The sequence below is a fragment of the Mus pahari genome, chromosome 12 (assembly GCF_900095145.1).
Source record: "Mus pahari chromosome 12, PAHARI_EIJ_v1.1, whole genome shotgun sequence".
Classification (NCBI taxonomy): domain Eukaryota; kingdom Metazoa; phylum Chordata; class Mammalia; order Rodentia; family Muridae; genus Mus; species Mus pahari.
In genome coordinates, this window is record NC_034601.1 from 17591946 (window position 1) to 17616091 (window position 24146).

Consider the following 24146-nt stretch of genomic DNA (forward strand, 5'->3'; position numbering starts at 1 on the left):
TATGCTTTTAAATCCGGTTCTTGCTTTTCGGGTGTTCTTGCTTTGGGGGGTATTCAGGACTGACTGAGGTGAGAGTGCTAGGTTCTGATGATGGTGAGTGGTCTTGGTTTCTGTTAGTAAGATTCCTACGTTTGCCTTTTGCCATCTTGTGATCTCTGGAGTTAGTTGTTATAGTTGTCTCTGGTTGGAGCTTGTTATTCCTGTGATTCTGTTAGCCTCTGTCAGCAGTCCTGGGAGTCCAGCTCTCTCCTGAGTCTCAGTGGTCAGAATACTCTCTGCAGAGAAGCTCTCCTCTATCAGGGAAGGTGCACAGAGGCCTGGCGTTCAGACCTGCCTCCTTGCTGAAGATGTGTTGCCTCTGCAGATTATTCACTCACCTGCACAGACTAGCCACTGAGGGACCCTGGACACAATATGACTCTCTCACCTGCTCTGGCAGACAGAGCCCTCACAGGTGGCCACCTTTCCTCTGTCGAGGAAGGTNCCCAAATTTCTGGAGCCCGAAACAGGGTCTGTCCCAGAAGTTAGGTTGCTTCTGTCTGTCCCGAAGCTGTGTAGCTTCTCGCTACTCTCGCCAGCGCAGACTGGAGCCTAAGCAAACTGGACTGCAACTGCTGATTTGTATTTTGTGTTTGCTACTGGACTGAACTGCTGACAACGAAGATTGAGCTTGGGGCTGGAGAGATGGCTCAGCAGTTAAGAGCACTGACTGCTCTTCCTAAGGTCCTGAGTTCAAATCCCAACCACATGGTGGCTCACAACCATCCGTAATGAGATCTGACGCCCTCTTCTGGTGGGTCTGAAGACAGCTACAGTGTACTTCTCCAGGCCGCCCTCTCCCCGGCAGTGCACCGGAGCAAAGATGGCCCTCCTTCCTTTTTTTTTTTTTTTTTTTTTTTTTTAAAGATTTATTTATTTATTATTATAAGTACACTTATAATATAAGCGAGTTTCTCTCAATGGTGGTGTTACCACAGGTGGAGCTCAACAACACTATGTAAGGTAAACTAATATATGCATGTAGTTAAAGAATAATAGTACAGCCAGGTGTGGTAGCACACGCCTTTAATCCCAGCACTCGGGTGGCAGAGACAGGCGGATTTCTGAGTTCAAGGCCAGCCTGGTCTACAAAGTGAGTTCCAGAACAGCCACAGAGAAACCCTGTCTCAAAAAACCAAAACCAAAAAAAAAAAAAAAAAAAAAAAAAAAAGAATAAGTGAAGCAAATCAATGCTCCAGCTCCTACTATCTGTGGTATCACATTTATACTCCTTCTTCATGAGTCCTTTCTCATGTCTGCTATAGCAAAACATCCTTTCACCTTTGTCTGCTTCAGGAAAATATTATTTCACGTGTTTGCTTTAGCAAGATGTCTTTTCACTTGTGTGCCCCAGCAAAACATCATTTGACATAACTGACTTCCCAAAGAAACCAGAAGTTTCCACTTCAAGAGGCTATCCCAAAAGCCAGGTAGTGGTGGCACACGCCTTTAATCTCAGCACTTGGGAGGCAGAGGCAGGCGGATTTCTGAGTTCAAGGCCAGCCTGGTCTACAAAGTGAGTTCCAGGACAGCCAGGGCTACACAGAGAAACCCTGTCTCGAAAACCCTAAAAAAAAAAAAGAAAGAAAGAAAGAAAGAAAGAAAGAAAGAAAAGAGAAGTTTCCTTGATAATGGATGAGGGCTACACTTACCTGTGGGCCTAAGGACAAATATTTAAATATGGTTAGGGGTTATGCTAGTTTAGTCAAGATCCATGACTACATTAGCCTTATGCAGTTGGCTAGGTTTCCAGTATGAGGCAAGATTTTCTTCTTGTTGAACAGATCTTCAGTACAACTAAAGAGCCATTGGTTACTGCCAGGGTATGTGTGCCGCTACTATACCCTTTTTGTTATTGTGACATGTTGTTCTTGTTAACAGGTCATCTATGGCAGGACTGTTGGCTGTTTCCCTCCATTAGGAATGTGAATGGTGAATTATAGTACTGAAAGGTAGTTCTCAGATGTGGGACTCCCTGCTCTCATGGACTGTCACCCAATATGTGGGCAAAGGGAACAGAAACAGCAAGCAGGGTGTTTGGAAGCCCTGTGAGTACCTATGGTAAATAACCACACCAGAACCAGCTACCAGGAGGCAGATCAACTTTACTAAGGGTGATTCAAGGTCTATAAAGTTTTGGAGGACTGAGGGTAAGAACATCCAGGATGGGCAAAGGTCATTGGTTAAGAGCTTAGGGAACCAAAATGCCTCATTAGCATAGGGAAGCATTTCAGGAATCTCAGGTGGTAGCTAAACAGGTTTTATCAGGAGAAAGGAAATTGATCCTGTAATCTAATTGAGGCTACAGGACATTCCTCAGTAGAGACTTATGTGTGGGGGTTTTGAATTCCCCAGAGAAGGTCAGACAAAGAGAAGCCCCACTAATGAGGGGCGTCCTCCATTACACCTCGAGCCAGCCACAGAAGGCTATCTGATTAATGGTAGACTTCAACATTAATTAGCAGAGTTTTCCCACACTCAGAGAGGAAGTGTGCACGTCAGTTCCAGCTCAGGGTGCTTTGTGTCTGAAACACATGGTGTCTTCAGCAATCGGGACTTACCTTCTACCTCTCAGAGGCAACCAGGGCAGTAGCAATAGCTGAAATGTTTTGAGAGTCTCTTGAACAACCCTGTTTTGGTTTTAGGGAGGGGGTAGTTTTTGGTTCTTGAAGGAAGCATTGTCTTCCCAGATGGGAAATTTTCATTTAAACTACCCCGACTTAAGTATATTACAGGAATTTTCGGTAGGTAATTACGACAATGCTTCATGACTTTTTCAGGTCTTTACCATCTTTCTCTATATATGCGCCTCTCCTCCTAATTAGAAGCTCCTCATTTCCCTATCAGATCGCTGTACCCTGGTATTTTCCTCTCCATTGCTCTCCCATCCTTTCAACCTTGGCCATTGTCCCTTGTCACTTTCTGGGTTTCAGCAGTTACTCCGGGGCATGCCCTCGCATCAGAAGATTTGGAGATTCGGAGTCTCTAAAGAGAGTAGGCATGCAATCTTATCTATGGGCTGATTAAGCATGTTGTTTAATTTCCAAGTATTTAGGGGTTTCTTCAACGTCTTTCAGTTACTGAATTCAGTTTTAGTTAAAATGTACTTCAAGACCATGATTAATGTTCTACCTAAATACGATAAGGTGTATTCTTCGTTTTTTCCCAAGTTGATAGTCGGTATAAGTGAAAAGACTGAATTAGCTGATAGTTTCAGTCAAGCCTTTTGTAATATTACTGATTTGTTAAAAATTATTTGCTTGCAGCCAGGCATGGTGGCGCATGCCTGTAATCCCAGCACTTGGGAGGCAGAGGCAAGCAGATTTCTGAGTTCGAGGCCAGCCTCATCTACAGAGTGAGTTCCAGGACAGCCAGGGCTGTGCAGAGAAACCCTGTCTCGAAAAATCAAAAAAAAAAAAATTACTTGCTTGCATGTGTGTATGATATGTGGGAGCCGGCACGCACATGCCAGAATGTGTGGAGGTCAGAGGACAACACCTGAGAGTCAGGTCTCACGCACCTTGTTGTGAGGTAGGGTGTCTCCTTGTTTGGGTTGCGCTGTGGGTGTTGCACCCTGGACATGGAGCCCATTATCGTGGAGATCATGGCCTGCATGCCTTCTGGACAATTCCATCTCTACCTCCCATCTCCCGGGAAGAAGGGTGGGATCACACATGCCTGCGGTCATATCCAGCTTTCTTCTTTTTAAAATGTGGGTGCCAGAGGTCAAACCAGGCCATCAGGTTTCCATGGCAACATGCGTTCCCAGGGAGCAGCTCAGCAGCTCCTGGTTTTGTTTTTCTTTCTTTTTTTTTTTTTTTTTTTTTTTGGTTTTTCGAGACAGGGTTTCTCTGTATAGCCCTGGCTGTCCTGGAACTCACTTGGTAGACCAGGCTGGCCTCAAACTCAGAAATCCGCCTGCCTCTGCCTCCCGAGTGCTGGGATTAAAGGCCTGCGCCACCAGGCCCAGCTTGGTTTTGTTTTTCAACAACTACAACTGTAAAGTCTTGTTTCTTCTTTCATTTGTCAGTTTTGTTTTGTGTTTGTAAATCTCTGTCATTATACTTCATATGTACAGTAACTGTATTCTCGTAACAAACTGATCATTTATTCTAATAAAATGCCTGTGTCTAAAATAATCTGTCTTGAAGTCTGTTGTTCATATCAGATTTATTAATTGATTTTGATATGTTGTTTGATGTTAAGATTATTAGTTGTAGCCGGGCGTGGTGGCTCATGCCTTTAATCCCAGCACTTGGGAGGCAGAGGCAGGCGAATGTCTGAGTTCGAGGCCAGCCTGGTCTACAAAGTGAGTTCCAGGACAGCCAGGGCTATACAGAGAAACCCTGTCTCAAAAAAACCAAAAAAAAAAAAAAGATTATTAGTTGTTTGATGTTTAAATAATGAAATATTCTAGCCTTGAAAAGAATTGTTGCCTATAGAAGTTTTTGTAAGATTAGTGTTTCTGTGGTAGAGTTTTCCACCTATATGCCTATAGATTATTGTTTATTTAATAAGTATATCTTGAATTTTTCAGTGAGCATACAAAATATTTTATTGTTCTATTTTAATACACATAGATTGTTGTACTTTATAGGCATATCTTAAACATGCAATTGTTTTTTAATCAAGTTTGATAAATTATTGTCTTTTGATTAGCATAACTAAGGAGCTTACGGTTTCCCTATCTTTCCTGCACTGGGGAACATATCAGGGATTTGCACATCCAAAGCAAGTGGTCTACCACTGAGCTACATTACTTTCACAACTCTTTTTTTGTTTGTTTGTTTGTTTTTCGAGACAGGGTTTCTCTGTATAGCCCTGGCTGTCTTGGAACTCACTTTGTAGACCAGGCTGGCCTCAAACTCAGATATCCCTACCTCTGCCTCTCAAGTGCTAGGATTAAAGGCGTGCACCACCACCGCCCAGCTACTTTCACAACTCTTAACTTATATTTAAAATAATTTCATGTCAGATGGTGGTGCACAGGCACTCGGGAGGCAGACGCAGGTGGATCTCTGAGTTTGAGGCCAGCTTGATCTACAGTTCCAGGACAGCCAGAGCTATACAGAGAAACCCTGTCTCAGAAACAAACAAACAAAATAATTTCATTTGGGTACATTTAGCCTCCTATCTTGCTGTCTGTTGGATTTGTGTTTGTGTGTGCACATGTGTGTGCATGCATGTATATGAATGTAGGTACCACTAACAGATAACGTTACTAGATCTCTTGGAGCTGGTGTGAGATGCATGAGGCCCGACAGGCACTGGAACCTGAATGCAGGTCTTCTGAATGTATTAAGTTCTCTTAACTGCCAAACTATCTATGAGGCTCCACTAATTGGCTTTTATTTCTTTCATGGTTTGTTCTTGTCTTTCCCCTCTCCCATCTTTTAATTACTTGGGCATATTAAATAGTCAAGTTCCTTATCATCTATATAGAGTCTTTATTTTATAAGATTAATAGTTTTTCTAGGATTTACAATGTTCATCATTATGTTATGTGTGTGTGTGTGTGTGTGTGTGTGGAGGGGAAGTTTAGACAGTGTTTCTCTGTGTCCTGGAACTCACTCTGTAGACCAGGCTGGCTTTGAACACAGATCCACCTGCCTCTGCCTCCTGAGTACTGGGATTAAAGGTATTTGTCACATTTGTCCAACCAAAATTTAGGCTACACTGTTTAAATAATTTTTTAAAATTTTGTAAAAATGTATTTTAGATGTATTTATTTTAGGTGTATGAGTATTCTGTCTTCATGAACACCAGTAGAGGGTACTGGATCCCCTTACAGATGGCTGTGAGCCACCATGAGGTTGCTGGGAATTGAACTCAGGACCTCCGGAAGAGCAGCCAGTGCTTTTAACCACTGAGCCATCTCTCCAGCCCTCATGTTTAATTTATGACCGTAAATGCTGTGGTTTATATGTTTCACTCCACATTCGGTGTAACCCTGTGGTGTGTTGTCATTTTCTAAAATGTGTTCTGTTCTCAGTGATGTGTGTGTGTGTGTGTGTGTGTGTGTCTTTGCGTGTCTGTACATGTCTGTGTGTGGGCATATGTACATGTGCACAGGTACTCAGTGCCCAGAAGAGAATGTCAGACCCCTAAAGGTAGAGTTACAGTTGCTTGTGGGTCAACTGAGGTGGGTTCTGGACAGCAAACTCAGATCCTCTGGAAAGGACAGTATATACATCTAAGCCATCACTCCTGCCCTGTGGCTAGTTTTGTTTTTGTTTTTAAATCTAACTGAATATCTTCTGAGAAGTTTAAAACTGAGGAAAGGGTGTTCGCAGCCGCCGCGCTAATGCCAGCGCCGCCTCTCGCTTGCGGAGCTCCAGCCGAAGGAGAAGAGGGGTAAATAAGTAAGGAGATGTCCATACCATGGCTCGTACAAAGCAGACTGCCTGCAAGTCCACCAGTGGTAATGCACCCAGGAAACTGGCTACAAAAGCCGCTCGCAAGAGTGCGCCCTCTACTGGAGGGGTGAAGAAACCTCATCGTTACAGGCCTGGTACCATGGCACTCCATGAAATCAGAGGCTATCAGAAGTCCACTGAACTTCTGATTCGCAAGCTCCCCTTTCAGCGTCTGGTGCGAGAAATTGCTCAGGACTTCAAAACAGATCTGCGCTTCCAGAGTGCAGCTATTGGTGCTTTGCAGGAGGCAAGTGAGGCCTATCTCGTTGGCCTTTTTGAAGATATCAACCTGTGTGCTATCCATGCCTAACCTGTAACAATTATGCTAACTATCACTCCGCATAAGTGGAGAACATGCTTAAGAGTCCACTATGAGGGGAAACATTTCATTCTCAAAAATATTTTTTTCATCTTCTTCCTGTTACCAGTAGTTTTGAATGTTAGATATTTTTTCCATGGGGTCAAAGGTTCCTAAGTATGTGATTGCGAGTGGAAACATAGGGGACAGAATCAGGTATTGGCAGTTTCTCCACGTTCATTTTTGTGTGAATCTTTAATATAAATGCAAGATGTAAAGCATTAATGCAAGCAAAATGTTTTAGTGAACTCATTTCAACAGTTCAACTTAATAACAATTATAAATAAACCTGTTAAAATTTTCTGGACAATACCAGCATTTGGATTTTTTTTTAAATAAGTAAATTTCTTATTGACGGCAACTAAATGGTGTTTGTAGCATTTTTATCACGCAGTAGATTCTATCCATTCTCTATACTTTTCTGAGTTGTCCTACATACACCATGCCTGTCTGCCTCCCACCATGATGATAATGAACTAACCCTCTGAAACTGAAGGCAAGCCCCCCAACTAAATGCTGTCTTTTATAACAGTTACTGTGGCTAAGAGTGGCAGTAAGTTTGGGGGGGGGTAGACAGACGCTAGGCCTTGGCACAGGTTTTTTGAAACCTCAAAACTTAACCCCAGTTACACACTTCTCCCAACAAGGCTACATTCCTAATCCTTCCTAAACAGTCCACCAACTAGGAGTCAAACATTCAAATATAGAACTCTATGGGCTGGAGTGATGGCTCAGTGATTAAGAGCACTGACTGCTCTTCTGAAGGTCCTGAGTTCAAATCCCAGCAACCACATGGTGGCTCACAACCATCTATAACAAGATCTAACTCCCTCTTCTGGAGTGTCTGAAGACAGCTGCAGTGTATTTACATATAATAAATAAAATCTTTAAAAAAGACGGCCTAGTCAGCCATCGCTGGGAAGAGATGCCCCTTGGTCTTGCAAACTTTATATGCCCCATACTGGGGAACACCAGGGCCAAGAAGTGGGAGTGGGTAGGCAGGGGAGCACGGTGAGGGGAGGGTATAGGGGACATTTGGGATAGCATTTGAAATGTAAATGAAGAAAATATCTAATAAAATAAGTTAAAAAAATAAAAGACTGCAAAAAAATCTTTTAAAAATATTTATATTTCCATTCGTTCCCACTTTTCCTTTCACAATATTTGTCTTTCCCGTACAACAGCTAAATGTGACTAGACAGTCGGTTTTACGGCTGGCCTTTGATCTTACCTTGTGACTGGGAATGACCCTAACCTTGAACTTCTGATCCTTCCTCCTCTTCAGAGCAGCTTGTCTGTGTGGTGCTGGGAAGCACTCTACCAGCTGAGCCACATCCCTAGCCCCTCTATCATTTTGACATTTCTATTGAGTGATTTTCTTCCTGGCTATAGATCATACTTCCTTCTCATATCTAATTTTGAAATTACATACCAGATATTATAGGTACTACAGTGTTTGTGGTATGTGGAGGATTTTTTAATTGCTATTTGCTTTTTGGTTTTCTAAGACAGGGTTTTGCTGTGTAGCCCTGGCTGTCCTGAACTAACTTTGTAGACCAGGCTGGCTTCAAACTCACAGAGATTTGTCTGCCTCTGCCTCCCAAGTGCTGGGACTAAAGGCTTGAGCAGCCACCGCCTGGCTGCTCTTTATTTTTAATATAGTTTTAAAAAATTTGTGTGTATGAGTGTTTTGCCTACATACAGGTAAATGCATGACATACATGCTGGTATCTGAGGAGGTAGGAACTGGACATCTTATCTTATAGAACTAGGGTTACAGATGACTGAGACACAATGTGGGTGCTAGGAATCAAACCAGAGCCCTCTACAGGCGTGACAAGTGCTCTTAAGTGCCACTGAGACAGCCGGGCGTGGTGGCGCATGCCTTTAATCCCAGCACTTGGGAGGCAGAAGCAGGCAGATTTCTGAGTTCGAGGCCAGCCTGGGCTACAAAGTGAGTTCCAGGACAGCCAGGGCTATACAGAAAAACCCTGTCTCGAAAAACCAATTAAAAAAAAAAAAGTTTACATAGGAAATAGAATTGTTGAGACTTTTAAGCTAGTTGAGTGAATGTATAAAGTAAACCTTTCATTCATTACTCGAGCCACGGGTCCAAGAGTCCAGGGTTCAGCAGAGCTCTGTATCAAAAACTCTAAATAGGCTGACATTTTCTGATTATTTAGATTCAAAACAAACAAAAAAAACAGGCTGACCCAGGGAGGCTGCCACCCAAGAAGGGGGAATTATGGTGGGGAAGGGAGCTATGGGGGAAGGGGGAAACTGTGTGTACTGGGAGTGAGGGCATCAATTGGGATGTAAAGTGAATGAATGAATGAATGAATGAATGAATACATAAATGGATAGGCTGGAGGATGGCTCAGTAGTTAAGAGTGGTTGCTGCTCTTAGTGGCCCCAAGATTGGTTCCCAGCACAGCACACAGTGGGTAGCTCAGAACTGCTAGGTTAGTGCTAGATTAGTCCTTTCCATAAAGTGAGGTTGTAGAGGCATCAGCCACAAGGCACTTTCAGTCTGGCGGAGTAAAGTATGAATATCTACTAGCCCTGAATGAGACTGGGTAGTTCTTCAGCTTACTTCTTCCTTGGACCAGCCTGTTGGGAGTTTCCATCTCTGTGTACACAGTTAACCAAAGACAAGAGGTTCCCAAGCTGACATCCGTGTAACTCCCTTCTCCTTGGTTACCTGCTCCAGAGGTTCTAAGGAGCCCAAGGACTCTGAAAAGGGTCTTTCTTAAGCCTGGGAGTCAGCTGTGCTCACATGGCTCCGACTCCGCAGTCCCAACTGGACGAGCCTAGGCTTATGGGCCACCTTTCCTGCTTCCTTTTCTTGAGGACCATACATTACCAGATCACCTAATTTCCAGTTGGATAGTTATGAGTTTCTATCAGTGTATAAATAACTTTTAGATGATGTATGATTTGGGGATGGTGTGATAGAAATATTCTAAACTATAGCATGTAGAGATGGCCATGTAACTAGTCAAGTTTTTTCAGTACTGGGGATTGAAATGAAGGCTTCACTCATGCTGGGCCACTTGGCTCGCTCACTACACATCCAGGCTTAACTGCATTTTAGTGTTTACATTGTACCTCATTAAGCTTACAAAAAGAGTAAAGAAAGGTAGTTTGTGACATAGCAGTGTTACTAAATATTTCAGGCACACAAACTCATATGGCACATAAAGAAACTCCTTATTACCACCCAGGCAATACAAACAACCAGAAGCTCCTTGTGTCTTGCTTACCCCCACTCAGGCTTATGTCCATCATCTTGATATGTGTATTACCAATGTGTTGGGCTTTCGAGTTTCTGAGCTCTATAGTAGATGTCCCAACCATCTAGCTGTTCTTAACAGACATGGTAATAAGTGAACCCACAGACCGAATTACATTTATTTAACTTCTAGCCTTGGGGCTGCATAGGAATGAAAATTTACTGGTATCTAACTCCTGAACTGTACTTACCCTAGAAGATGCTAAAGAAATCACTGCCATTTATTGCTCTGCCTGGCATTGGGTTGAGGGGCTCAGGAGTAGGAATGGAGACAGGATTACTGAACGCTCCATTTGCCAAGTGCCATGAAAGGCAAAGAAGTGGAGCCTCATCACATCCTTCCTGACACTGGTTCTGATCCCACAATTCAAAATGACTCTTGGTTTGCAACCTGTGCCTCTGTGATGGTTTGTATTTTCTTGGACTAGGGAGTGGCACCATTTGGAGTTGTGACCTTGTTGGAGTTAAGTGTGTCCTGTAGGTATGGGCTTGATACTCTCACCCTAGGCCAGTCTTCCACTAGCAGCCTTTGGATGAAGACTCTCAGCTCTGCCTGTGCCATGCCTGCCTGGATACTGCCATGCTCCCCATCTTGATGGTAAGGAACCTCTGAACCTGTAAGCTAGCCCCAATTAAATTTTTTTATAAGACTTGCCTTGGTCATGGTGTCTGTTCACAGCAGTAAAACCCCAAGAAAGCCTCTTATCCATGTTCAGTCCATCCTTACTGTGGTGCCCTTCCCCCACCTCATTAGATGATATTTTCCACTTGGAGCCATCAATTTCTGTGCCGTCATCCTAACCTCCTATGGTAATGCACAGGCAATGTCCAACAGCCTAACTGCATATTGAATACATGAGTAAAAGATACTAGCTTTTGTTACATCAAATTTAAAATAGAAACACTTTACCCATTGACCCTTAACTCTGGTGTACATAGTCTTGCATAAGAAAACAATTCTCCAGCTTTGTTCTCACACTTCATGGTTTGCTATCTGGGGTTCATGTTAAGTCCTGGAAGCCATGGCACCCACTTGCATGCCCATGAGTTATCCATCAACCTGGGATCTTCACAACTAACTTTCCTTCTTCTCATACCCTTTCATGTTTTCCAACAACCACCTCCTCCTCCCATCATTCCTTCCACCAGTCAGCTTTGGTTACTGCTGGAGTCAACATGCTGCAGGACAGAGGCATACCATGTGAAACTCAGAAGCACCACTCCATCCCCTTATGAAGTGCCTGGGCTCAGGGCCCCACCAAGCTAGAGGGCATTCTGAGCTACACCCCCCAGCCCCTTAAAAGATTACAGAAAACTGTACTATGGAGTGATACAAGATAGCTCACACTTGTGTTAATCTTACTTCAAACAAAACATTTAACCTTCCGGAAAATCATTTCCTTTTGTGGTACAGTGCTGTATGCCTGGGAGTCTGGGAGTTCCCCGACTAGCCCACCTAGTGGAAACAGCAAGCTTCTCATTCAATAAAGTAATAATCCCGGGACAGAAACCCTGCCTCAACACAACCCACCTAATTAAACACTAGTATCGCGTTCATGCCCATCTTCACAAAAATCCCATCTGGTTATGCTGCCAGGACCCTAGTTTCTTTTCCTAGAAACCTTGTACCTAAGGTCAAGCAAACTATGCTTGTACCACTTTTACACATGAATTCATGTCTTGCCCACAACAGCTTCTACATGTTTTATAGCCATCACTCTTGCTTGACCTCAGATTTTTTTTCTAATTTTACCAACTAAGTGAAAAACATGCGTTGTATACATGTATATTGTGTGCTACGTGCACAAGGGTCCAGAACAGGGTGTCAGGTTCTCTGTAAGAGCAGCAAGTGGTTTTGACTGCTCTCTTCAGCCACTAAAATACAGTATTCTTCATTTTGACTGGTTACCCATGGGGAAATATTCTGTTTGTAGACATAGAACCAACTCAGTATACATTACTGTACCAGAACCTATTCCTCCAAAGCCATTAAACTCAAGCTTAAAATAAACCAATCAGCTCAAACAAAATTGTTGGTATAGGCACTAACAAACCAAGCCTACTCTATTAGCAAGACTTAATTTCTCCCAAACATGAAGATGTTCACCTTTAATATCAGAAGACGGGGGAGGTAAAGATGGTCTCTAGTCTCAAAATCAGACTCAGCTGTTAGAAGCTAGCCAGAGTTAAGTGGCCACCACAACATATGCTCCCTGTAATCTCTGCAAACCTTACCATCTTTCTAAACTAGAACCCTTCTCCAGTATGGAACTCTGCCATTGAACTATTCCAATCTTAAATATCCCTGGCTGGGTTAAGGTCCTATTTGATAACTATTTTGAGTCTGCATTCCTTTACCAATTAACTAAACTTTAGTCTCCACCTGCAGTTTTAAGAGACAAAAATCTACCCGATTCTGAGAATTGTTCAGCCTTTCTGCAGACATTTGACACACCTAAAATTTATCCTCAATATTTCATTCTTCAATCTGATAAGATCCTACATTTTTACAAGATTTATCTGCAGGTGTGCTAAATCCAGAGAGGTAAGAGGTATCTCTTCCTATGCAGTTAGGAGTTACAGGAAACTAGAAGCCCTCTTAAGAGCCAAATCATCTTTCTACTCCCTTAAATACATTTCTAGATCTAACCCAATCTACACTAAAAAATAAATAATTTAGGCCTTCTGTCCCAAAACAACTAACACCTAGGCATTATATTAGCCACAAAATAACAGTACTCAAAAGGCTTATTAAGGAGGGGAGTTTCTGCTGATGACTTTTCGGGCCAGATTTCCGGGGCCTGCTGGGAACTAAAGCAAGTATGTCGGGAAGGCTGTGGTGCAAGGCCATTTTTGCTGGCTACAAGCAAGGTCTCCGGAACCAAAGAGCACAGGGCTCTTCTTAAAATTGAAGGTGTTTATACCTGAGATGAAACTTAGGCAAGGGGTGTGCTTATGTGTATGCATAGAGCAAAACACAATATAGTGACTCCTGGAGGCAAACCAAACAAAACCAGAGTGATCTGGGGAAAAGTAACTCGGGCTGCCCACAGTTTGTGCCAAATTCCAAATTCCTCCTGCAGAGGCCATTGGATACAGAGGCCATTGGATACAGAATCTGTGTGATGCTGTGTCCATACGGGATTTAAACTAAAGGAGAGTAAATAAATAAAAGTAGATTTGTGCTTATTAGATACCCATACTTATTATGTACTTATACTAAAACTGTATTTTATTCACTGCATACCCTGCATCTACATTATATTTATTATTATTTTGTTGGACCTGAGAATGTTTAAAGAGTTCTCAAAACATTAGAGTGAACTGGGTCTCCTTAGTAAGCAAAGGACCTGAAAATCCTTTTACAGAATGAGCAGGCAGTCTTCATTCATGACACAGGTGTAATCTCTTCTCTCATTCTATACCTTGATGAGAACTTGTTGCTCTTGAAAGACCCAGGTTTGACTTCCAGACTTAACAAGGTGCTTAACAAAATATACAAAGCTCCAGTTCAGGAGATCCAGGGCTTCTGAGGCTTGCAGACTCCTAGTCTGTATACATGTACAAGTTCATGGCATTCACTACCCTTTATTGTGTAGCAAAGAAAACATAGATTTAAACTGTGATCTAGAATTAGAACAGCAAACAGTATCTCATCTCAATGCCCAATTGGAAATCTAGTTGAATTTGTTATTTTACATTTAAAACTAATCTGATGCTCAAGCACATTCATTATAAGCAATAATGCCATGTTGCATTTAACTGGGTTTTCCTCATAATGCATACTGGAGGTAACAAGAAACCATACAGTGGAAGTGAAAAGCTACCTCACAAAAATGGTCTAAATGAAACCTAGTCATCAAAAACATCAGTGTGCTTTAACTGATTAACAAGGTATTAGGGGAACTATAAGGTAACAATAAAACCCTCACATAGGTTTGAATCCTGGCACCGTATCAAATTAATCTAAGCCAAACTTCCTCTGCACGTGGATACTTCAATGATATGTAGCACTCATGGAACATCTGTATATACTAAATAACATCTAAGCACTAAAAGCCCCCAAGTCAGCCCTACATTTAACAGCCTTAAACAAAAGCAAATTCGTACTAAAAACATGCTTTGCAAAATACCCAGACGTGGGGAGGTTATTTAATACAACCTCAGCACCAAAGAGAAACATTCATTCCAGTTCTACTTGGCCAATATATTTGAGAAATAGATTTAATGTTATCTTGAAGCAAGAACAATATTAATATTGTACCAGTCACTAAATAAACTACAGGACTTTAATTACAACAGTTAAAAAGAAAACCAACACTTCTTTGTAAAACAAGTTGCATCAGCAATTTTTCTTGCCTTTATTTAAACAGTTCTCAAAACATTTGAGTGAATTGGGCCTCCTTTGGTAAGCAAAGGACCTGAAAATCATATTTAAAAAATGAACAGGCAGTCTTCATCCATGACACAGGTTTGATGATCCCTTCTCTCCTTCCATACTTTGAAGCACCCAGTATTTTCATACAGTCTAAACGCTAGAAGAACAAGAGTCCATCTGTGGTGGAATGTATTGTCGCTTGCTGATAATTAGTTGAAATACCATTATCTCCTTTTAACAGCCTTAAGAAACAGCCCTTTAAAGGCATGTATCTGAAGCTCTTATTCCCTGCTATATATAATACAGATTACATAAAGGCCAACACATCCACATTAATGTAAGCATTAAGCATTTGCTGTATGGGAAGATTTTTGTTCTAATACTAGCAGTACAGAGTTACAGCATATTTTTTAACACTTAATTGCAGGTATATTGAATATGGCAAGTTTCATGGACTCCTGAAAGAAAATTATTTTTATTTAACTTTTTACTTTTTTACTGATAACTTAAGAATGGTTCTGGTTAAGCATTGATATTTAGAAAGAAAAGTAAAAATCAAACTTGTTTATTGNTGCTTTTTGCCATCTGGTAGCATTTTACACACAGGCTTCGATCTTCAGAATACCCTGGATTCAGTAGAAAAACCTTTTAAATGAAGTTTTTTACAATAGAAACTTCTCAGCAGTCAAAATTTGGACTGTAAAAAAATACATGCAAAACATACTTTTCTGAAAACACTTAACTTTGAACAAAGCAAATCGAACTACACAAATCCAGAATGAAAACAGCATTTCAACTCCACCAAAAGTAGTCATCATAAAAGGTGTAAAAGTCACCTAACTTCACTAGGCACTGTTCACTTTTTAAACAGGAGACAATAGAAAATATTGTCCACAAACAATATCCCAGCTCTATGGCAGGTTTCAGAAAGTCTTCAACTTCATGCTTTAGTAGCGACCTAGAATGAAAAAAAAAAAATCCGCATATTAAAAATGGGATTTTTCTATAACCTGAAAAAAAAATCTCTGCCATGAGTAAGAGTTTCACTCAAGCATTAATACTAGATTAGTTTATAAATGCTTAAGAAATACAAATTTAGTAAGCTTAACCATTCGTGTAGCACAGATGAAACTGTGCAGACATAAGCAGCATGGACTTGCAAATTTACAAGGCAGTTATACTCCAGCAAATAATATTACAAGAGAGAAAACCCATCAGGGTAACTTACGAGGTGAGTAGGATCGTGATCGAGAACGTGACCTGTATCCTCCACGACTGTAGTAAGGAGAAGGTGACCGTCTTCTGTAAAAAATTAAGATTGCATCTACATCTATATGATATTGGGCTAATAATAACAAAGCCAAACTTTTGCCAGGTCCCAAGCTAGAAGATTCTGATCAACTTTTAAAATGTAATATATTAGATCCAAATACCAAATAAACACTATAATTAGAGTATATTTTTACTTTTAAGCAAGCAGAAAGCTTTAAAGCTGATTCTCCACATGATTCAAAGCTTATAAAATGTTCTATATCTAAAAAAAAAAATGGTGCTATCAACTAATGACGTCTCGTAAGCTCAATTAATTTGCAATCTCTACAAAGCCCTTCACTGCTTATTGAAAACTACGTTTGCAAACTTTAAGAAATCAAATCCCATGGCTGGAGAGACAGGTAACAGCAAAGAGCAATGGCTGCCCTAGCAGTTTGATTCCCAGCACCTACAAGGCGGCTCACAAATGTGGAAACCCTCTTCTGTCCTCCAAGGGTACACTCAAGCATGAATGTAGCAATACAGGCAAAATGCAGAAATAAATCAATCTTTAAAAAAAAAAAAAAAAAAAAGAAGCACTTGGGAAATAGAACAGAGGCAGGCAGAAGTCTGAGTTCCAGGACCCTCCCTGTCTCAAAACCTGTTTTGCCATTAAGAGGAAAGCTACCTAAGTATCAGGTAAACATTTTTTTTTTTTAACCAGCAATCTACTTTAAAACCCTTTGGCACACCTGTAAATCTGATCCCTGTCTTGAGCTGCTCTCCATCCACCTCCTCCACCACCTCCTCCTCTGTAAAGACAGAAAAAGGAGTAAATTGTTTAGTTGAAACAATTGCCACAACAATGGACAAAACCCAATTTCTTATAGTTAACATGTTAAAGAGCCCTTTCTTTCTGAAATGAGTCACTCTCAACAAAGACCTTTAACTTCTCAGGGAAGCACCACTACACACAGGAGTGACTACTGGGGTGGGGAGGTGCCATTTTGCTATAAGTCTGGACTTAATTATTAGAGACTTACTTCTACAGGAAATAGTTTATGAACAATTGTCCATGTCTTGAACATGAAATACCAAGTTAATGAGTTAAGCCAAGAGTTGTGACCCATACTTAGTTACAAGTTTACACTAAAGGTTTAGAATTAATGTTGGTGATTGGGTGCCATTCTCATACAGTAAAAGGAAAAAAAAAATTTAAGTTTCACCTTTGTATTAGCTAAGTTTTTCTTCATTCATCTTTAAAAATTAATCAACCAGGCACCCAACTACATATCAAATTAGACCTAACCATTAAATTTTGCCCTAAATCCCTGCTATTTGTTATATTCTAAAAGCCTAGTTTTTTTTTTTTTTTTTAAATGCTTTCAGTGTGGACTTCTATACAGCTTACCTGTATGATCTGCTGTAATAGTCCCGGTCATCATATCCCCGATCATATCCTCTGTCATAATAGTCTCGGCGGCGTGAACTGCCACTACAAACGACAACATATCTTTTAGTCCTCCTCTTGCTAAAATTAGTACTCAGACAGAAGAGAACTCAATTCATCTAGGACCTTGGATATGATTAAGCAAATGGAATTTACTTACTAAGTGGGTCTCCCCATATAAATTCCTGGTGTTGGGGTATGGGGTCTTTTTGTAATAGAGAAATCAACCCTAATTCGTCGCCCATCAAGCTCCATTCCATTGGCACGTTCTTTAGCCTTCAAAAGATAAAAATTGTTATATACATTTTCGACAATGTATCTAATTATCTCATAGCTATTTTTAGGCCAGGAAAAACAAAAAACAAAAACCCCCCACCCCTACAATTTATAAATGTGCTGTTCTCTGTACTACAAATTTACCACAACAATAAGTGTGCAGACTACGGTATCAGCCTACATGACCCACAAAATACCTATCTACAAATTTAGATTGACTTTAGCTAAACCCTTGGTCTCTAACATCCTACATGCTGGGATTACACAAACACAGCACACTAATATTTATGATACCCAAATTTCAATTTTCTTAAATTAGCACTTGCTAATTAAATAAGCCCAAATGTTCCCCTTCACACATGGCTGTTTGGAATTAGAGGAAAAATTATCCCCGACATTGTATGATTCAAAACGCCTGTTGTGGGAGGCAAAAGCCTTTATGAAAAGGCTTGATTTATCTTTTCAAGTTTAAGGCTGTTTGTAAGTTGTAGCGCTATACAAAAACAAAGACAGGTTTACAAATAGAAAATGTTGACACTGTCACTCTATTATCTATATCTTATATCATTTGGCATATTAGAAGGCTCTTTTTGAATTTTATTTAAAAAATTCAAGTCATTTTAATAATTATTTACATGTAATTAAAAAAAAATTTTTTTGAGAACTCCTAATTTCATGAAGAACTACTGTATTAAAAAATTCTAGCAAAAGCTTAATTCCAGGTCTCAACAATAATCAATAGACCTATTAGCTTGCTCTCTTTTTACACTAATGAGTCTAAAATGTAAAGTTTCACATTCCTAAACAGATAATCACATTCTCACTTTCTACTAAGTCAAGCAAGAAATTCAAATAATGAAGTCACTTATTTGCCAACATTTAAAGAAAGAAAGAAAGAAAGAAAGAAAGAAAGAAAGAAAGAAAGAAAGAAAGAAAGAGGAAAAATGAAAAAATCTCAGTGTATGCTTTACCAAACTTATCAAAACAGTATTACAGCAAGTCATGGGTTTAGAATTTACTTCAAAATAATGTAAGAGTGTACCAGGTTAAATCAGCACCTTAATGAAGCTCAGCTTTAAGACTAATTAAATGCCGAGTCACACTTCATGGGCATGCAATTTTGCACAAGGTTAAAAATATCTCAGATTATCACTGAATTTAACACATTCCAAGTAGAAATTGTTTCTTTTGACTCAAATCTATAGATGTATGTCTTAGATCTTAAACTTATACTATGAAGCAGAAATTACCTTGTCAATCACTTCGTTATCAGAACAGTTAACAACAGGATTGGTGTTTTTAACTAAAGTGAAAGTAAGAATTTACTCACTTCCTTGGCATCGTCTACATTTTCAAAATATACAAAGGCAAATCCTCTTGAACGTCTAGACTGCTGGTCATATACAATAGACACATCCGCAATGGGGCCATATTTAGAGAACACTTCTCTTAGGTCTCTTTCTGTGGTGTATAAGCTCAACCCAAACACACCAAGACAACAGTTGGGGTCAGGATTTGCCTAGAAAACAGTAAAGAGACTTTTTAATCCTTGAAAATCTAACATAAATCTAACTAGTATAGAAAGAAGATAAATGATTAGTTCAAGCACCAATGTATCTTACAAAAAATTGGGGCATACAGTATAATAACCACAAAGGGTAAGAAATCCCACAAGAGAACTAAATCCAACATTAAAATAGGGAGGGGAGGGTTATTAAAAGAGTCTTATAAAAAGAAATCTAACAGTCTGATTTTGGGGTTTGAAGTTCAGCTCAGATGATATTCATCTAGGAATTTATTCTAAGGGGAAAAATAATCACGAGCAGACAAAAACCAGAGCAGCATAATCCCTATCAAGAAAAAAAACATGGACATTTTTTTTTTAGTTTAGTCAGGGATCACACAACTCAGACTGACCCAAAACTCACAGCAATTTTTAATCTACAACAAGCCACTACACAACTCAATTCCCACCAACAACATCACAGCTCAGTGAGTAAAAGCCTTTGCTTTTACCTTTCTAGCTTGACAAACCACCCATTCAAGTTGGTTCTGACTTCTATGTGTGTAGCAGATACCCACCTCAAAAAGGTGATAAAAAATAAAACTTGAGCTGGATATAGTCATACACGCTTTTTTATTCCATCATTGAGCAAGAAGCAAGTGGATCTTTTTAATTAGAGGCCAACCTGGTTAACCCTGTGAGTTTCAGGACAGAAAGAGTGACACACCACAGTGAAACGTCTTAAAATGGGAACCAGCTCGGTGGCGGTGGCACACACCTATATCCCAGCACTCAGAAGACATAGGCATGCTGATCTACATAGAACAAGAACTGTACAACATATGTAACAACTGCTTAATTATTATGTGGGCTGGTGAGATGGCTCAGCGGTTAAGAGCAATAACTGCTCTTCCGAAGGTCCTGAGTTCAAATCCCAGCAACCACATGGTAGTTCACAACAATCTGAAGTGAGATCAAATGCCCTCTTCTGGGGTATCTGAAAACAGCTACAGTGTGCTTACATATAATAAATAAATCTCTTTTAAAAAGATTATTATGTTTGACTATTTTAACTGATCAAAGGTATTTATTAAGATTAAAAACAGTGGCCGGGCGGTGGTGGCACACGCCTTTAATCCCAGCACTCAGGAGGCAGAGGCAGGTGGTAATAGTGTGGAGCAAGAAGATGAAGCAAACATTAAGCGTCATAAATTATTCGTATGCTTTTCCATTATTCCTTCTGAAGTCTAGCAGCTAAATAGTCAGAGAGGGAAATTATATTGCATATCGTGATCATAGGTGATCATAGATGAAACCCACCAGGAAATTTAACAAATTTTACAGCTAGTATCAGTAAAATTCAACCCCCATATCACAAGTGTTTCAGACAAAATGAATGTCAAAAGGTTCCAGTAATTTTACATGGGAGACGGCACAAGAGAGGACAATCTGACTTAGCAGGAAAAGTAAGTCCCAATATAAATACTCAAGTTATTAAAAACTCCACTGTCAGCCGGGCGTGGTGGCACACGCCTTTAATCCCAGCACTTGGGAGGCAGAGGCAGGCAGATTTCTGAGTTCGAGGACAGCCTGGTCTACAGAGTGAGTTCCAGGACAGCCAGGACTACACAGAGAAACCCTGTCTCGAAAAAAAAACAAAAACAAAACAAAAACAAAAACAAAAAAAAAAAAACTCCACTGTCAAAACAATGATCAAAGTTCCAAAATAAGTCTTCAGACTGGGGGGGTGCACCTCAGTGGTAGAATATTGATTTGCATACAGCCCATAGCACTTCAGAAATCTTACCCGGTTCCCAACATGACGCCTTCGAGTAGACATGGGAGAATGGCTGTGGCTGTGGCGCCTGCGATAATCTCGGCTGTAAGACCTGCTCCGGGATCGTCTATGCGAGCGAGATCGTGATCGTGACCTTGTATAATGTCTTCTAGAACTTCTTCTGGATCTAGACCTGTAAGACAGAGGTCTTTGGAGTTAATGACTAAATAACAAGATATGATGTTAAAAACACTTAAAATTGGAAATTGGACCACATGGCACACTCCTAGTTCGGTCCATGCACACCTTTACGTCTCACAATGCTATACTTTATTCTGTATTTCCTATTATGCCCACTAAGAATTTAGGCCACCACAAGTGGTTTATTTTTAGTAACATTCATTGCTTTTGACTAGAGTGTTTACCTCTGTATAAAGTGGTAACCTAAACCACAACACATTGAGAAAGGAGTGCTGGTGCTACAAGCATCTCAAGTTCAAAAGGTTAAATCAGCAAAAAATAGGGTAACAGACCCTTACTAGTTTATCAACTACACCATCTATCAGCAGAGTTAATGAAGAGATATCAAAATGGCCTTTCTTACCTAGATTCAGATCTGGATCTCGACTTTGATCTAGAACGCCTTGAATCTTCCTTGGAGCGAGACCTTGCAGGTGTATGTCTTGCAGATTTCCCCGATCCGTGAGCACTTCCACTTCGGGAAGCAGAACGGGATTCCTACACGCAGATGTCAAAAGTTTTAATTTGTATACTGTTTTGGAAACTTTAAAAACAAATAAGCTTCTGTGAGATAAATGGCCAAGGAGAGCAATCCTCTTCCAAAGATAAGAAAACATATGCGAGGGCAGGAATTGAGTATACCTGGTATAATGGTTTCATTGCTTCAACTGACATGAATCAATTGGTTCTTTTCTTCCACCTTTCTGGAGCAAAAATAAGAAATATCTAACTCCACTCCCTTAAAAGGTATCCCAAGTCGGACTGTTAAAGAACTGCCCAAAGATTTGGAGAATACTACATAGACTGAGAACGAACTTTAACTAGCAATGAAAGCACCCTATAAAATTTACAAAATTTCGAATTCAAGTTTGTTGAATGAGGGGCAAAAGCAGTAAGAATAATCTTGAGTTTCATGCTCTGAAGGTAGAAGAAATCTAACTAGATTCTTGTTTTTAGTGTTTGTGGGGACCTCCTACAAAACTCAAGAGCAACCAGAAGGAGCTAAGAACAGAGAAACACAGCCAACAGTCTGAGTAAAAAGAAGGTAGCCAAGATCTGGTTTTATTGACTAAACTGACTAGAACCAAGGCAGAATACAAGTAACTGAGAAAAAGTAGAAATATGTCAAAGGCACATTCAAACAAGGATAAAAATCAGCAGCTCATTGTCTAAGGAGCCCAGAAGAAAAATTCTAAAGATGCCTAGGCAAATATCATGTACTTGTTTTTCTGTCAAGACTCCAACTAACTGCCAATTAACCAACACAAATGAAATCTCAAAAAAAAAAAAAAAAAAAAAAAGAAAAGAAAAGAAAAAAGCACGAAGGATAACCATTTCATAAACCAAAGGCTGAGTCAATTAGTAGAAAAAATACAAATAGCAACTGAATGCTAAGAAAAATTCTACAAAGCCATTTAAAAAAAAAACTAAACTCTAAAGGGGTAGACAGTACTAACTTTCCTAGACAGCTAAGCCTTAACCACAAAACATTTATTTTAGAGCCAAACTAAAACAAAGGACATGAATCTAAACCACAACAGCTCTCCTTTGAGCATAGTGTGGCCATTCTCAAAAGGAATAAAGATACAGAAGCAATTTACATACAGAATGAGGGGGACATTTTAGAACATTCATCCCTCTCTACTCAGGACATAAAAATATGTATTTTGTATACAACACAGAAGAGGAGACCTCAAGTAAAACAGATATAGACAATGAGAGGAATGAGTTCAGCTTTCAAGGCCCCTAAACATCTAGTAAATACCTGAATGACACTAAACCACAGCGTGATATGACATGTCATAGACAGCATCACCATTCTATCAGACCTTCCTTATCCCCAAGTAGTGACATAAACTATTTGAGAATAGCTGCCTTTAATACAAAGATACAATTTAACATTCATTGCTGCTGGTGGGAGACTACTCCAATTACCCAGCCCCTGGATTTCTGCAACAAATTCTCAAGCAAACACTCATCAAGGCAATTTACCTTACTTTAAGAGGTAGAAAATAAAAATTCCCTCCTTCAGACTCGTTGCTACTGTTTGCCCAAAGAAAAAACAATTTCTAGTATGAAAAATTAGTCATAGCAAGGTTTCTCCTTAAACTTCTAGTAGGCCAAAGGGATCTTAACAGATGGTTTAGAAAGCTCCCAAGGCTCCACTCAGCCTCCCTATCTCAAAGGCTATGTCACAGATGTACTTTTAAAGCAACTATTATATCAGAAATGAGGGGAAGTACCTGAATACAAAAGATTTCACGTGTCTGTATACTGCCACCTAGTTGGACTAGGGGGTGGGGTGGGAGTTAGGGACAAAAGACCACTTCTAAATGTTCCGAGTTTAAAGATGTTTAAATCCTTCCAGCTATGTCGAACACCTTTAATTGGTAAAAAAAAAATTATAGATTTTTATGTGAATAAACGAGGCTTAGATTAGCTAAATCCGAAGCTCTTAAGCCTTAACGCACAAACAACTCTATAAAACCAGCTAGGAAAATCCTTTATACATAAAACTTCAAATTCAACTGCGTGAGAAAGCTATTAAAAAAAAAAAAAGCTATAAAGAATTACTCTCTGGAGAGCCAGTGTTGAAAGGAAAGAGATCATGAACGTAAAAGCATAAATAAAAAAATGCCAGAAATTCCCAGAAAAAATACAAAAAAATGTTTTCAAATCTTAGCCATCATTTTAAGTAGTGCACAACCTATAAGGAACAGGTCAAGTTTAAAAACAAAATCTCAAGCAGTCTGCAGCTCCTATAGAGAACAGCAGCTCAGAACACAAAGCCCTCTACACAGATTTTAGTTTGTTAGGCACCCTAGTACTGTGCTATTTAAGGCCTCACAAACTCAGTATAAGAAGTTAAATATTTTCTATGATTCTTTCAAAAAGTAATCTTCCCTGGTCCCAAAACCCATTTCAGCCCTGATTTTAATTCAGTTTTCCCTGTGAATAGAACCTTAAAGCATCACCCTCAATGGTCCAAAGGAGACACAAGAACCAAAGAGGAAATTAAAAAAAAACAAAAAAACGGGGCTGGTGAGATGGCTCAGCGGGTAAGAGCATCCAACTGTTCTTCCAAAGGTGCAGAGTTCAAATCCCAGCAACCACATGGTGGCTCACAACCATCCTTAACAAGATCTGACTCCCTCTTCTGGAGTG

The 24146-nt window shown here is 40.0% G+C and overlaps 2 protein-coding genes across 4 annotated transcripts in view; one reads left to right on the plus strand and one right to left on the minus strand.

The window, feature by feature from the left end:
- The first annotated feature begins 6420 nt into the window (after window positions 1-6420).
- LOC110329627 (histone H3.3-like) lies at window positions 6421-6765 on the plus strand. Its single transcript, XM_021209376.1, has one exon. The coding sequence runs from the start codon at window positions 6421-6423 to the stop codon at window positions 6763-6765; it is 345 nt and encodes a 114-aa protein (XP_021065035.1).
- Window positions 6766-14446: 7681 nt separating this feature from the next.
- Tra2b (transformer 2 beta homolog) overlaps window positions 14447-24146 on the minus strand; it is a 17493-nt gene continuing 7793 nt past the window's right edge. Inside the window, exons 2-9 of one of the 3 annotated variants that reach the window (XM_021209253.1) lie at window positions 21346-21479; window positions 20772-20934; window positions 18791-18979; window positions 17345-17460; window positions 17146-17229; window positions 16487-16546; window positions 15712-15785; window positions 14447-15441 (exon numbers count right to left, since the gene is read on the minus strand). In XM_021209253.1, the coding sequence (XP_021064912.1) occupies window positions 15431-15441; window positions 15712-15785; window positions 16487-16546; window positions 17146-17229; window positions 17345-17460; window positions 18791-18979; window positions 20772-20934; window positions 21346-21479 (831 nt within the window). In that variant the 3' untranslated portion in view covers window positions 14447-15430. The remainder of the gene's footprint in view (window positions 15442-15711; window positions 15786-16486; window positions 16547-17145; window positions 17230-17344; window positions 17461-18790; window positions 18980-20771; window positions 20935-21345; window positions 21480-24146) is intronic. The other 2 variants (XM_021209254.2, XM_021209255.2) reach the window with 2 other exon arrangements.